A 14,815-nucleotide genomic window follows, 5' to 3' on the forward strand; every position below is an offset into this window, starting at 1 on the left:
CAGCATATAGGACAAGCGACCACATTAATCGCAACTTCAAATCCCCTACAGGACTAAAAAAACGGAGGAAAAGGTTTAACAATTTTTAAATGAAAAAAAATAAATTCAAAATACACCCCATTCTCCCATTAAAAAAACAATAAACGAAAAAAAAAAGAATGAAAAAAAAAAAAATCAGACATGGTGAAAACCGTAAAAAAGTACATAATGTCAAAATTATATGTTTTTTTCGTTACAATGGCTTCTAAATAATTGAAAAAAGTGATCAAATAGATGTACCCTAAAATGGTACTAATAAAAACTACCACTCTGCAAAAAATAAAATAATCACACAGCCCAACTGCTGAAAAAAAAAAAAAAATTTGTTTTTTCATTTCACCCCATTTAGAATTAAAAAAAAAAAAAATTCAGTACATTATATGGTAAATTAAACTCAAGAACCACAAAAAAGAAAAAACACAAAAAACAAGGCCTTAGGGCTATTTCAGACGACCGTACATCGGCTCGGTTTTCACGCCGAGCCGATATACGTGTCCGTGTCTGCAGGGGGAGGAGGATGGAAGAGCCAGGAGCAGGAACTGAGCTCCCGCCCCCCCTCTCCACCCATCACCCCTATTTGGTGCTTAGCTCTGCCCCATCCCGCCTCTCCCATTGTAAATAGTGGCGAGGGGTGGGAGCTCAGTTCCTGCTGCTGGCTCTTCCATCCCCCCCCCCCCCCCCCTGCAGACAAGGACACAGTATATCGGCTCAGCATCAAAACCGAGCCGATATATGGTTGTCTAAATAAGTCCTTATAGAGCTATGTTAATGCAAAAAAAAAAAAAAAGTTATGGCTCTTGGAAAGTGTGTGTGTGGGGGGGGGGGGGGGGGAGGGGGAGGGGAAAAAAAAAAAGGAAAGGTAAAAAACCCTCTGGTCTTAAAGGTGTTAAACGGTTTTTTAGAGTTAACTCTTTTTAAATCTACTCGATTACAAGGCCTCATGGTCTGGTGACTTACCTCTAGTATAGTGGAAGTTACTAGAAGCCTTAATACTATTATAGGGGTTTTTAAGGCAAATGCTATTGATTCCTCAGATCCCAAGTTAATCAGTTGGGATCCACCTCTCAGGACCCAAGCTGATCGTGTGCCTGCTAGAAATGAGCGAGCATACTCTCTAAGGACAATTACTCGAGCGAGCATTGTCCTTAGCGAGTACCTGCCCGCTCGGAAGAAAAGAGTCGGGTGCCGTTGGAGGGCGGGGGAGAGCTCTCTCTCCCCCCCCCCCCCCCCCCCCCCCGCTCACTCCCGCAACTCACCGCTCACCTGCGCCGGCACCCGAATCTTTTCTTCCGAGCGGGCAGTTACTCGCTAATGACAATACTCGCTTGAGTAATTGTCCTTAGCGAGTATGCTCGCTCATCTCTATGCCTGCTGTCAGTGCCACAACACACAGGGGTACGGAGTGGAAGATGATGCTCTGACCCATGTAGTGGCTGGCACTGGTAATTGCAGGCTGGGTTCTCATTAAAATCAAATACAGCTGTGCCTGCAATTATGAACGCCAGCCATTACACAAGGGTTGGAGCTAACCGCTTTTGTTCTAGATCCCCGTGTGTTGTGGATTTGAAAGTGGATACATGATCATCTGATTGGCCGGGGCTGAGCAGTGGATTCCAGCCGATCAACCATTGATGACCCAAGGATAGGTCATCAATAGTATTTGCCTGGAAAACCCCTTTAACAAAAAACTCTGTACCCAGTTGGGATACTATCCTGTATGCAGTATTTTGGGATTCATCTTGAACAGATATATCCACATTTAGGAAAAGCTATGATGCCATGTGGGTCTGGAAAAGTATGCATCAGTAATCAGTGTATGTTTGAGAGTTTTTGACAAACAATATGCTTGACAAATATGGCAATCAGATGCGAATGAACCACATAACACAAAATGAAAGGCTCCATTAGACTGAAGAATCTGCAAAGCCGATCCTTTTTTCAGAAATGTAATCGAAGATGTAGTGAGTAGAAGAGTGCTTGTTCTCTCCATGGAATATTTCCATTATTTATATCCATTGCATTTAGATGCATTTTACATTAGGATCCATCATGACAATAGAGGGCTAAAAATGGACCTAAAGTAGCTGATTTTCTTGGAAATAGGAATATAAAAAATACTGAATCACAAAAGTTAATAGTTACCAGCTGAAAACTTCATGTGAATCAGCTGCAAACCATCCCGGACACACCTGTGCCCCGTCCACATGATGCAGGTACTAGAATGATGCCTATAAAACACAGGCTACAATTAAGGGTGTTCCTAACTGGAACACCTACTAACAATTAGAGTTACTGACCGCCTATTTTACAAAATGACGGCACCGCCTCTGTAAAAGCATCAATTATAATATTAGATTTACCGAGGTTTCCTGACATCTCATTTCAGAGTTCTCTGAAGTCCCTTAAGTATCCTTAGAGAATATATTCATGAAAACGTAGGTTTTTTACTTCGTTTTTTTTCTGGTATGACCAAGAATTCTACGTCAACACATACCCAGGACTGAAGATACGATCGGAGGTCTTTCATCCATGGTTAGAGAAGCCGTTTTGGTTCTCTTTCTGGACAATGCAAAAAATTACAATGTATTTCTATTTTTCTATGCAGCCAGGCAGACTTATGAGAGTCCCATGGAAGTGACTAGTTACATAGTAGGAGTAGTGCCGATTCCACCATACAAATGTAGTCTACCACCGAAGCTGTATTTACTGCTATTACATTAAAATGCTATCCCCTCATTTCCAGCCCTGAGGATGCCACCAATACAAAATCCATATATATGTAGGAGGGAATATCTTGGGATGCTCAGTGACACAGCGTGCTAACATAACGGGCTTCATAGTCATAATAGTTGTGTTGATATATAGAATTGGGATACGATGCCCATTGGTGCCTCCTAAGAGGCATTCTCATCACAGTTCATGACTCCAGCAATCTCTGCCAGTCCAACCCAGGGTCAGACTGGCCCACCAGGGAACTGATGGATTACCCGATGCGCCCTTGAGCCAGGAAGCGGACAGGACTTTTTAATTAATGAGGTACTATGCACTGACTGGTATCGTATCTATGCAGTAAGCTTGATTCTGATATCACATTTATGTAGCCGGCTCAGTTTTGGTACCATATCTTTGTTGTACTTTTGGTTCTGGTATCTTATCTATGCAATACGCTCACTTCTGGTACCTCATCTACATAGAACCTTGGTATTTGTAGTGTACTCAGAGTGAGATATCAGCTGTACATGACAATAGCTAACAGCAGGGACGAGATACTATAACTACCACTGTGGGCACTACCACAGTGGATGGCGTGAAACTGATGTCAAGTGTCTGTATTGTTAAAATTTTATAAAAATCATTGAAAAAAAAAGATTTACTATTCTTATTCATCCCCTCTTCACTTTTATTCAAGTCGAAAAATTATATGTACCCCCACATGGAAGTAATAAACAGTGAAGGTGGCTCATTGCGTTGTGTAGAATTTATCAGGCACAGCCATGTGTCTCTGGTGGGGGGTGTGCGTCACACTTCAACTTAGTACCACTTACTGGAATGAGAATGAGATACAGTACAAAACAGCAGCCTATAAAGGACGAGCTGCTGTGCCTGTGTAAACAATTAAGGGGATATGCAGCCCCCTACCACTTAAAGTCCTGAGAAAACCCCTTCAAGGAAAAGCTAAACTATGACATATGGTATCCCAAGTACAATGCAGTATGGTATAATGTGCGTTAGCATGTGGACTAATGAGAAAAAAAAACAGCATTTATTTGTATGCAATTGTAGGGTGGACCCCCAGATACTATTCTACTGGCAGGCCCTAGGTACCCCAGTCTGACACTGGTCCAACCATAGTGAATGGAGCAGAGACGCGCATGCATGGCCTCGACAGCCAGCATTTCGGGATGTGGACAGGCTGAAATGGTAGGATCCTATCAGTTGGATTGCCACCAAGCTATTCCTATCCTGTGGATAGGGGATAGTTTGCCATGATGGGAAACCTCTTCAAATTTGATGCATAGACTTGAGGTCCATTTACACGCAAAGATGATTGCTCAGAATTTGTCAGAAACTGACAGTTTTGAGCATTCATTTTGCATTAGGTAGTAATGGGCTAATCAGCCCATTTATAGCTAACTAGCTTCATGTGTATGTATTTAGAGAACAGCGGGTTGTCTGTTCTCTAAATACATCACTTTTGTTCAGCCGTGGGCAGCAGGATGCATACAGTGCTATCAGCACTGCCAGCGGAGAACACAATGTGCCGTCCCTCTTACCAGGGACGACGGCCTTCATGCGGAGCTGAACTTCGCGATGGATGAAGAGGGCACAGTAAGTGCACGATGGGCACACATTTACATGCAACAGCCATCGTTTGGACTAATTTAGAGCGATAATCGTTGCGTGTAAATCAGCCTTTAGAGAATATTAGAGTAATGTAGCTTAGTCATAAAGATGCAAATGTAATAAGATCGTATTGTATCTTTGTGCCATGATTACAAGGTATCCCTTATCCACAGGACAGGAGAGAAACTTGCAGAAAAGTGGGGGTCCAAGCGCTGGGAACCAGGCTGATCATGAGACCAAGACCCCAGCACAAATAGAAGAGTGGGCAGCAGTGGTCACACAGAAGCGTTGCTGCTCCTTTCGCTGCAATGGGTCCGTGGGCTAGAATTGAAAAAAGTGTGTAAAACCTTTGTTTGAGAAAAAAAAAAAAAAAGAGAAGCACTTTTATAGAAAGTTACAGGAACAGCAATGATAGCAATTTAATCATAAAGACAGAAATTCTAGAGGATGCCATGTGAATTGCGGCTTTAGACACCTGGAAGCATTGTATGAGCTGTAGCTTTGGGGGAAGAGATGTGAATGCATCTTAGGATTCATTTAGGACATAACATGGGGTTGGAAAGTAATGGAGATAAGGGGTATTTTGTGTAGATTTAAGCTCACACTGGCAGGTCATTAAATGATTTGCATGATGACTGAGACAACCATATATCATTAATAACAATGTAAGCAATGTAGATCTGGTGCAGAGCCTGGCTAGCTGTCACAAACTGCTGTAATACTCCAGCTTCTGTCTATGTAAACAAGGTATATTATATAATATTAACTACTGAGATAAGAGCATACAAAGATTAAAAAAATACTCTCCACTTAAGGATCAATTAAACCACTTAAGGTCTTTTTTTAGTGGCTCAATAGCAAGAATTACCACTAACAAAAAAATCTGCAAAAATCAAGCTAGATCATTACTCTATGCATTACAAGGGGTTAAGTCTATGGTGACAATCCGCAGATTTTCTGCAACATAAAAATGACCATGCTGCAGATTTAAAAGTCCACTGCATGCTCATATTTCCGGTAGTGTTGTATTATGTCTCCACCGGAAGTATGGGTGGCGACATGGGTTGGCCGTTGTCAGTGAGAGGGAACGCCTATGTAAATCTCTGTAGTATAGCTGTGTCGGAAGACTGTTACGGGTTACGGTTAGGTTTAGGCTTACGTTTAGGGCTAGGATTAACCCTGTGTGCGGCGCTGCAGGGATTGGAGAAGGCAGAGCGCCGCAGACACTTACAGGTGAGTGCACACGGCCGTAGATGGGAGGCCGTGGGGTACTGAAACGGTGAGTGGAGGCAGTCCAACAAGAACAACGCCGGAGCAGACCGGAGGCGGCGGTGGTGGTGTGGGGTCTTTTTCCCACCAAATTGCACAGTGTAATGCACAATTCCGCAGATTTTGGGTACGCATTTGCGAAGAGGAGCATGAATGTGCACGTGAGGCTGCCCTAAGTGGGGAACTGCAGACGGCTTATCCTCTTGATTGGGGCTGTGCTGCAGTTACCTACATAGTGGGTAGCTGGGGTTCCCCTGTCCAGGAAACAATCAGTGAAGGGAATGCATGGGAGCCCCACTGATCATAACACAAGGATATACCACCACTTTATAAGATGGGGAAACCCATTTAATAAAATTGAAATTATTTTAAAGAATTTTGTCATATCCCCATTATTGAAAATCTCACCCTGTATGAGCAACAAGTGCTGAGATAATGGAAACGTATTAGATGCCTATTAGGTATTATCTAGGACACCGAACACTAATTAATTCACCTGGGATAAGTGGATAATTGTAATGAAATTACAGTGAAGCTGATAATGTAACTTTCGTGTTCCAACCCTGCCGCGTGTTCCTACCCTAGGGTGAACTTGCACTGACAGTAAACACTTTAGCCATAATTATTTTTCTATTATCTCACAAAGCAAAAATCCCATTTTCATTCTCAAAAGAGAACGGTTAGGCAAGACTCACACTTTGTGGTTGGGGGCCAGCTTAATGCAGATTTAAAATATTAACAAAAAAACAACAAAAACAGTGCATGTTCTCTGCTGCACTCCTATGAACAGATCATGGTTCAGACCACAAACATAGCAGCTCTCTGCCCCTCTCGCAGCGAGAATTCCCAGCACAAGCTCAAGCAAGGTAACTTTTAAAAGAGAAAAAAAAAAAAAAAAGTAGGGGGTTTTGTTTTCTTTTTAAAAACAATAACTTTAACCCTTCTGTTTATACTTACAGTTGGCAGGATGTTAAGAACATTAATAATGTACGTGTTACACTGGCAAGCTGACCAGCAGTCCCTGTGCTGACGGTGACGTGAATGGAACGGGTACTGATAACATTCTTTCCCTAACAAAACAGTGACTCAAAGCAAACCCTTTGAACAAAATTTTCCTTCCATGTTCTGCTCCTTTTACACTAAACAATTCGTGCCAGTGATCGAGCTGATGATGTCATCACCAGCTAGTTGGCGCTCGTGTTTAGACAGGCAGATCCATAGTTGGGAATCATTCACTCCTCGTTCAGCGTTTCACATGCCTATGAACGATAAGTGATTAAATGCAGCAACAAATGTACGCGTCAACAATTATTGTTATGCAGTCTGACACTGAACGACAAACGAGAAGCGAACGATTCACTATTGCTCGCTTGAACGATTTTTTGGAATGGCAACCTATGCCGTCTAAATGCAGCATTAGGTTGCATTCACGGCACGTTTCACCCCATGAGTTTAGGAGTCCAGTGGGCGGTCTTAATCAGTGATCGACAGTGTAACTGGCATAACTGTGCATGCAGAGATAGTTGTCAGTTACTGATAGGACCGCCCACTGGACAGAGCAGAGCATTAAATGAATAAATTACTAGCTCTATAACAAGCCGTCTGCAGGTTGGACTGCATTTTCGAAGTGACAGATTCCCTTTAAACATACTTATCATACTTGGAATACTTATGTGAAAGCAATACACTTTCCTTGTATGGGACCATCTGGGACGCCAACTTGAACAGCCTACGGGTTTGCACAATCTAGAGGCTCAGTTACAGCAAATGTGGACCTATGAGCCGCAGGATATACAGAACCTGTATGCCTCCATACCCACCCGTATCACATCTTGTATCCAAGCTAGAGGCGGTACAACAGGGTACTAGAACCTCCATACCCACCCGTATCACATCTTGTATCCAAGCTAGAGGCGGTACAACAGGGTACTAGAGCCTCTATGCCCACCTGTATCATGTTGTATCCAAGCTAGAGGAGGTACAACAGGGTACTAGAACTTCCATGCCCGCCCATATCACATCTTGTATCCAAGCGATAAGTGGTACAACAAGGTACTAGAGCCTTATGCCCGCCCGTATCACATCTTGCATCCAAACTAGACGCAGTACAACATGGTATTAGAGCCTCCATGCCTGCCTGTATCACATCTTGTATCCAAGCTAAAGGAGGTACAACAGGGTATTAGAGCCTCCATGCCCACCCGTATCACATCTTGTATCCAAGCTAGAAGTGGTACAACAGGGTACTAGAGCATCAATGCCTCCCGTATCACATCTTGGATCAAAGCGATAGGGCGCTACAACAGGGTATTAGAGCCTCCATGCCCCCCGTATCACATCTTGTATCCAAGCTAGAGGCGGTACAAGAGGATACTAGAGCATCCTTGCCCACCCGTATCACATCTTGTATCCAAGCTAGAGGTGGTACAACATGGTACTTGAACCTCCAGGCCCACCTGTATCACATCTTGTATCCAAGCTAGAGGTGGTACAACAGGGTACTAGAGCCTCCATGCCTGCCCGTATCACATCTTGTATCCAAGCTAGAGGTGGTACAACAGGGTACTAGAGCCTCCATGCCTGCCCGTATCACATCTTGTATCCAAGCTAGAGCCGGTACAACAGGGTACTAGAGCCTCCATGTCTGCCCGTATCACATCTTGTATCCAAGCTAGAGGTGGTACAACAGGGTACTAGAGCCTCCATGCCTGAACGTATCACATCTTGTATCCAAGCTAGAGGTGGTACAACAGGGTACTAGAGCCTCCATACTGCCCGTATCACATCTTGTATCCAAGCTAGTGGCGGTACAACAGGGTACTAGAGCCTCCATACTGCCCATATCACAACTTGTATCCAAGCTAGTGGCGGTACAACAGGGTACTAGAGCCTCCATGCCTGCCCGTATCACATCTTGTATCCAAGCTAGAGGCGGTACAACAGGGTACTAGAGCCTCCATGTCTGCCCGTATCACATCTTGTATCCAAGCTAGAGGTGGTACAACAGGGTACTAGAGCCTCCATGCCTGCACGTATCACATCTTCTATCCAAGCTAGTGGCGGTACAACAGGGTACTAGAGCCTCCATGCCTGAACATATCACATCTTGTATCCAAGCTAGAGGCGGTACAACAGGGTACTAGAGCCTCCATACTGCCCATATCACAACTTGTATCCAAGCTAGTGGCGGTACAACAGGGTACTAGAGCCTCCATGCCTGCACGTATCACATCTTGTATCCAAGCTAGAGGCGGTACAACAGGGTACTAGAGCCTCCATGTCTGCCCGTATCACATCTTGTATCCAAGCTAGAGGTGGTACAACAGGGTACTAGAGCCTCCATGCCTGCACGTATCACATCTTCTATCCAAGCTAGTGGCGGTACAACAGGGTACTAGAGCCTCCATGCCTGAACGTATCACATCTTGTATCCAAGCTAGAGGCGGTACAACAGGGTACTAGAGCCTCCATACTGCCCATATCACAACTTGTATCCAAGCTAGTGGCGGTACAACAGGGTACTAGAGCCTCCATGCCTGCACGTATCACATCTTGTATCCAAGCTAGAGGCGGTACAACAGGGTACTAGAGCCTCCATGCCCGCTCGTATCACATCTTATATGCAAGCTAGAGGTGGTACAAGAGGACACTAGAGCCTCCATGCCTGCCTGTATCACATCTTGTATCCAAGCTAGAGGCGGTACAACAGGGTACTATGGTCTCTTTCAAGGGGTCAGTTCTCCACAATAAATCCTCCTTTTGCTCTGATATTCTTATCAGTTACTTATAACAACGTTACAATCTCACATAGAAAGTTTCATTTTGTACCGAAAACTCCTTCTAGGGGAGGGTCCTTTCCCCAACGTGTATGATGTGTGCCCACTACCACACCATTCATCTCGCAGCTACCAGACATACATTACCCATAGTGTGAATAGCTGATAAGTGATTATGGCACCTAGCCACCCACCAAAATCATGATAAAGCTGGGTTGGGCAGCGCTCTGTTTATGCATGCCCTTTATCACGGTTTTGGGAACTTAGCTGCCAAGAGAAAGCGCTCCTCCAACGGCTGACAACAGTGATGCTCTGGATGCTCGGCCGAGCTGAGGCACTTTTTGCTTTAGTAGTGGAGACACTTCTCCAGCCCTCGGCCTCAGTACGGGGTCATTCATAATGCCCCATCATGCTCTGTGCCAGTCAGCAAACTGAGGAATAGCAGACTACAGACATGGAGAGATCAGTCTCGGGCAGATAGCGCCCCCTTAGTCTTCTGGAGGTTTAGTGATTGTGTACCCCATCCTTTACCCTTTCAGGGCTCACACCCACGTGCGATTCTTTAACGCGATTGTCAATGGGACTTTCTAATGTTAAAAATGGATCGCAAGTTTGTGCTTAGCAATTCTTGTGTCATGCGTTTTTAACATTAGAAAGTCCCATTGACAATCGCGTAAAAGAAAAACAAAAACAAAACAAAAAAAACCCAAGTGGGTAAGAGCTCTAATACAGTAACATTGCAGAACAGATTTTAATGTGGATTCCGCGTGGACGCCTTCCACTTAAGTCGATAGATGCCATCTGATCCGCGGCCCTTCTGCAGTCACATTGCGGAAAGTCGGCGAATTCTGCGTCATCGCTGGGAGAAAAAGCAGTAGTTAAAAAAATTAAAATCTGTACTGCGCCGTGCGGACCATCCGCAGTGCAGAAGGAAAAGAAGCTAACCGGGTACCTGCAGACTCCGGATTTGCAGTCTGCAGGGGGCGTAATTGAGCACATAGTGCCACCAATTGTGCTACTTGTTACCAAAACTAAAAAAAAAAACGGATCCTTGGAACTGAATTTCTCTGCTGGAAAAACAGAAGAGATGGAAAGCTTGCGTGCAGGTGTGAACGAGCCGTACAGGGGATCCTGGCACCCTGCCCTCACCCACCCGCTGCACCCTCACCCATAATAGCCGTATGCCGCCCAGTAGTACCCCTAGTTTATGCTCATACCCTACAGAAATGCTGTGGACATTGCACGCTGTGTGACCGTTCCCCAAGGACGGCTAGGAGCCCGCAGCCCCACGAGCCGCGGTCACCGAACAGCTGGCAAGAGGCGACAAGAACTTTCTACTAAACTTCTGGGTGCCAACGTGCCAGTGACTGTGCGGCACATAGTGTACGCCAGCAGCAGAGAGCATGCTGGGACTTGTAGTCCTGCCGTGGAGGGACATGACTGCCAGCTCTTACATACAACACGTCTCTCACCTGCGCTGAGCCGGCGCTCCTGTGTCCGTTCGGCTCCGGCCGCTCGTCCTGCTGCTCCAGAGCGGACCTTCCTGCCTGCTCCATGCTGGCTGTCAGTGGCTCATTCCTCCGCCTGTACACGGAGCCGCGCCCGGCCGCAGTCAGTGGAGGCTCCCGCACGGCTGCCGGCAGTGACTCCGGGGCACACAGCGGACTGCTTCCTGCACAGGGGCGCGCCTGTCACTGAGCGCCGGCCGCCGTCACTCACGGTATATAGTGCAGGCTCGTCCTGCCGGTGACATCATCACACTGACGTCATGGCGGCCTCCTCTGCTCTCAGCTGCTGCTCAGAAGCCAAACACAGAGGCTTACTGAGCAGCTACACCTACTGTATACAGAGCAGCCCTCCCATCCCTGGTCATGCCAGCCCCTGTGCTCCCTTAGGCCAGGGCTAAACAGTGACTCCGATCACACGGGCAAGGGGCACCATTGTCATGCTACATGGCACCGACATATTCCGCCGCGCTTTACAAGTTGGGGAAAACATGCAAAAAAAATGTCATAAAACCTAGTAATAATAAATAATATAATAATATTTATTTGTATAGTGCAAATTTATTGCGCAGCGCTTTACAAGTTGGGGAAAAAATACTTAAAAAAAAAAAAAGGTGATAAGATCCAGTAATAAACCAATGCTCATCTTGTACAATAGGGGTGAGGGTCCGGCTCATAGGAGCCTGCAGACTATAAGTATACATATAGGGTGCTATACATATATAAACTATGTGAGTGGATCACCAGCCGTGTTTGTGGATAAGCAGATAAGAGGTGTGATGTGCTGTATGGGGGATACAGTGGGAAAAAGGGGGGGCAGGTTTCCAGAGAGAGTGTAAAAGCAGGGTCAATGAAGATGAGTTTAGGTTAGGGAATATGATAGGCCTCCCTAAAAAGTTGTGTTTTTAGGGCACACTTAAATTAGTGGGCCTTCGCAATTAACCTGATCGAATGGGGTAGCGCATTCCAGTGTACTGGTGCAGCTCGGGAAAAATCTTGGAGGTGAGAGAAACTTAGACTAAGGTCAATAGCAGATCGGAGTGTAGGGTACAGATTGGAGAGAGATGAAAGAGGAGATATAGGTTGGCGCAGCATTGTGGAGGGTCTTATGGATTAGAGTGATAAGTTTAAATTGTATTCTGTATTGGACGGGCAGCCAGTGTGGTGACTGGCACAGGGGGCAGAGATCAGCAACTGGACAAAAAGAAAAGCCTGGCTGCTGCGTTGACGATGGGTTGGAGAGGGGAGAATTTAGTGAGGGGAAGACTGATCAGTAGTGAGTTGGGGCAATCAAGGCGAGAGTGGATAAAGGCAACAGTAAGAGGTTTAGCTGTTTCAACAGTGAGGAAAGGGCAGATTCCGATGTTTTGGAGGTGCAGGTGACATGAGCGAGCAAGTGACTGAATATGGGGAGTGAAGGAAAGGTCAGAATAAAATATGACCCCCAAGACAGTGGACATGCTACTGAGGAGTTATGGTGGTACTACAGACTGAGGTGCAGAAACACAAGAAGTTCATTTTTCGAGAGGTTCAGTTTTAGATAGACGACGTAGTGTTAGAAACAGCGGAAAACCACTGGCGTTCTGTAGAAGCAGAGGTGTAATGTCACTGGAAGAAGTATATAACGGAGCATCGTCAGCCTAAAGATGGTATTGAAACCCAAATCTACTGATAGTTTGCCCAATAGGGGCTATGTAGATGGAAAAGAGAGGACGAGAACCGAACCCTGAGGAACCCCAACAGCAAAGGGAAGAGAAGAGGTAGAGCTGGCAAATGATACACTGAACAAGCGATCAGAAAGGTAGGAAGAAAACCATGAAAACGCCAAATCCTTAAGACCAATAGTGCATTTTGGGGAGAATTTGGTGATCTACGGTATCAATCACCGCAGAGAGATCCATGAGGATCAGTAGAGAGCGGTCGTCATTTAAGTTGTCCGTCAGAAGATCGTTTGACACTTTAGTGAGAGCAGTTTCTGTAGAATGTAAAGAATGAAAACCAGACTGTGAAGAAGTCAAAGAGAGAATTATCTGTGAGAGAGCTTATTAGATGGGAGTAGACCAGGCATTGGGAGATGTAGTGGAGATTAGAGACAGGTTGGTAGTTGGTAGCACAAGTCGAGTCAAGAGACGGTTTCTTTAGTAATGGAGACATGACAGCATTAATGGAGGAGGGAAAGATACCAGAAGAAATACAGGTTACATATTTTTGTGAGGTGACCGATGACAGCTTAGGAGAGGGACTTAAGATGGGGAGAGGAAATAGAGTCACACAGTAGGGCAAGAAGAAGAGATTAGCCTGGAGACGTCATCTGTTGTTGGGGCGAATGCTACGAGTGACCTAGAGGAGGTGCAGGAGAGATGGGGATTAAAGCTAATGGGAGACAATGAAGTTTTTCCAGCTGGATGTTGTCAATTTTCTCTTTGAAATAAGCGGCCATATCTTCAGCACTGAGATCTGTTATAGGAGGCTGTATTTTAGGGCTGAAGAAGGAGGGAAAAATATCAAAGAGTCTTTTTAGGTTATTGGATAGTGAGGAGATGACTTAGGTGAAGCAGGCTGGTTTCGCATGGTGAAGGGCAAAGTTGTATGTTCTGAGCCTGAATTTGTAGTGAGAAAATCTGCAGATATTTGCGATTTTCTCCACATGCGTCGGCACATATAGAGCACAACCAAAGGGAACGCTTTTGAGGCATGTGCCGAAGTTGCCACAGTCTGCATTAGAGGGTTGGAGCATGGTGGGGTGCTGCTCCATCCAGTAAAATTTTAAGAGTTTTATTGTAATGCTCAGCAGCTAGGGATAAGAGAAGGAAGCCACCAGGGACAGTGATGACTGTAAGGAGTCTGAAAATTGCTGGGTGTAAATAGCCTGTAGATTTCGTCATAAGTGATAGGTAGGAGTGTCCTTAGAGAGATGAGAATACTTGACAATAAAAGTGAGGAAGTTGTGATTAGAGAGGAGTTTGCAAAGTCAGAAACAAAACAAAGATGGAAGAAAATAAATCAAGCATATCACCATCTTTGTGTGGGGGGGAAGCTGTAAGCTGTGAGAGGTCTAGAGAAGAAGCTAGCAATAGGAGCTGAGAGGCAGACGAGGATATTGGGTCACCAGTAGGGTTAAAGTCACCCAGGATGAGATTTGGAATTTCACAAGTTAAGAAGTGGGGCAACATGATCCAGGAATAGGCTGTGAGGGCCTGGAGGGCGGTAGATGACCACCACTCTCATGGATAGTAGACGGAAGAGTCTAAGGGTGTGGACCTCAGGTCTGGAGGTTTGGGAGAAGTATAGTCCATCATAAGATAGAGCAGCGAGGGAGGTAGTGTCGAAGATTTGGATCCATGTTTCTGTGTGAGGCAGCAGGTTAAGAGATTCTGGAATGAAGCCATGATGGTTAGTGGGCAGTTTTCTGCAAGTTGACTCACAGTTCCAGAGTTCACATTTAAAGAAGACAGGATAGGGTGTACAGCGAATATTGACCAAATTGTGAAAGTTTCTTAGTGGGACAGAAGAAGAAGTTAAAGCTACGGGAAACAGAAGGTGGGCTGGGGTTAGGAGAGAAGTCTCCCGCAGCTAGGAGGAGGACAGAGAAGGTGAGCAGATGGTTGAGAGATTTATGGGAGCTACTTTTATGTTTAACAGTAAAGTCAGATGGTTTGAGGCAGTTTATGGAAGTAAAGAGTGCGTATGAAGTGTGCTGGGCGAGGGAAGGAGAGAGGGGCTGCTGTGGATGGAATTCACTGATGGTGGGCATTCTGGCAGAGAGCTAACAAGAACACAGTAGCTATAGTACTAGTAAAGGTGTGGAGAATTAATTTAGTAAAGAAGTGTAAGTAGAATACTTGTCTAACTGCCCCAACACTATGCCAATAAATATATCAT

The 14,815-nt window shown here is 45.2% G+C and overlaps 1 protein-coding gene across 2 annotated transcripts in view; it reads right to left on the bottom strand.

Moving 5' to 3' along the window:
• Window positions 1-14,815, bottom strand: part of FAM241A (family with sequence similarity 241 member A) — a 64,341-nt gene that overhangs the window by 23,491 nt on the left and 26,035 nt on the right. Inside the window, exon 1 of one of the 2 annotated variants that reach the window (XM_066573828.1) lies at window positions 10,901-11,214. The exons of the other annotated variant lie outside the window; for it this stretch is intronic. Within the exon in view, the coding sequence (XP_066429925.1) occupies window positions 10,901-10,984 (84 nt within the window). The 5' untranslated portion in view covers window positions 10,985-11,214. Of the gene's footprint in view, window positions 1-10,900; window positions 11,215-14,815 lie in introns of those variants that run through there. 2 annotated transcript variants of the gene reach the window in all.

This window comes from Eleutherodactylus coqui, chromosome 7, assembly GCF_035609145.1.
Source record: "Eleutherodactylus coqui strain aEleCoq1 chromosome 7, aEleCoq1.hap1, whole genome shotgun sequence".
In the NCBI taxonomy this organism is placed as follows: Eukaryota; Metazoa; Chordata; class Amphibia; order Anura; family Eleutherodactylidae; genus Eleutherodactylus; species Eleutherodactylus coqui.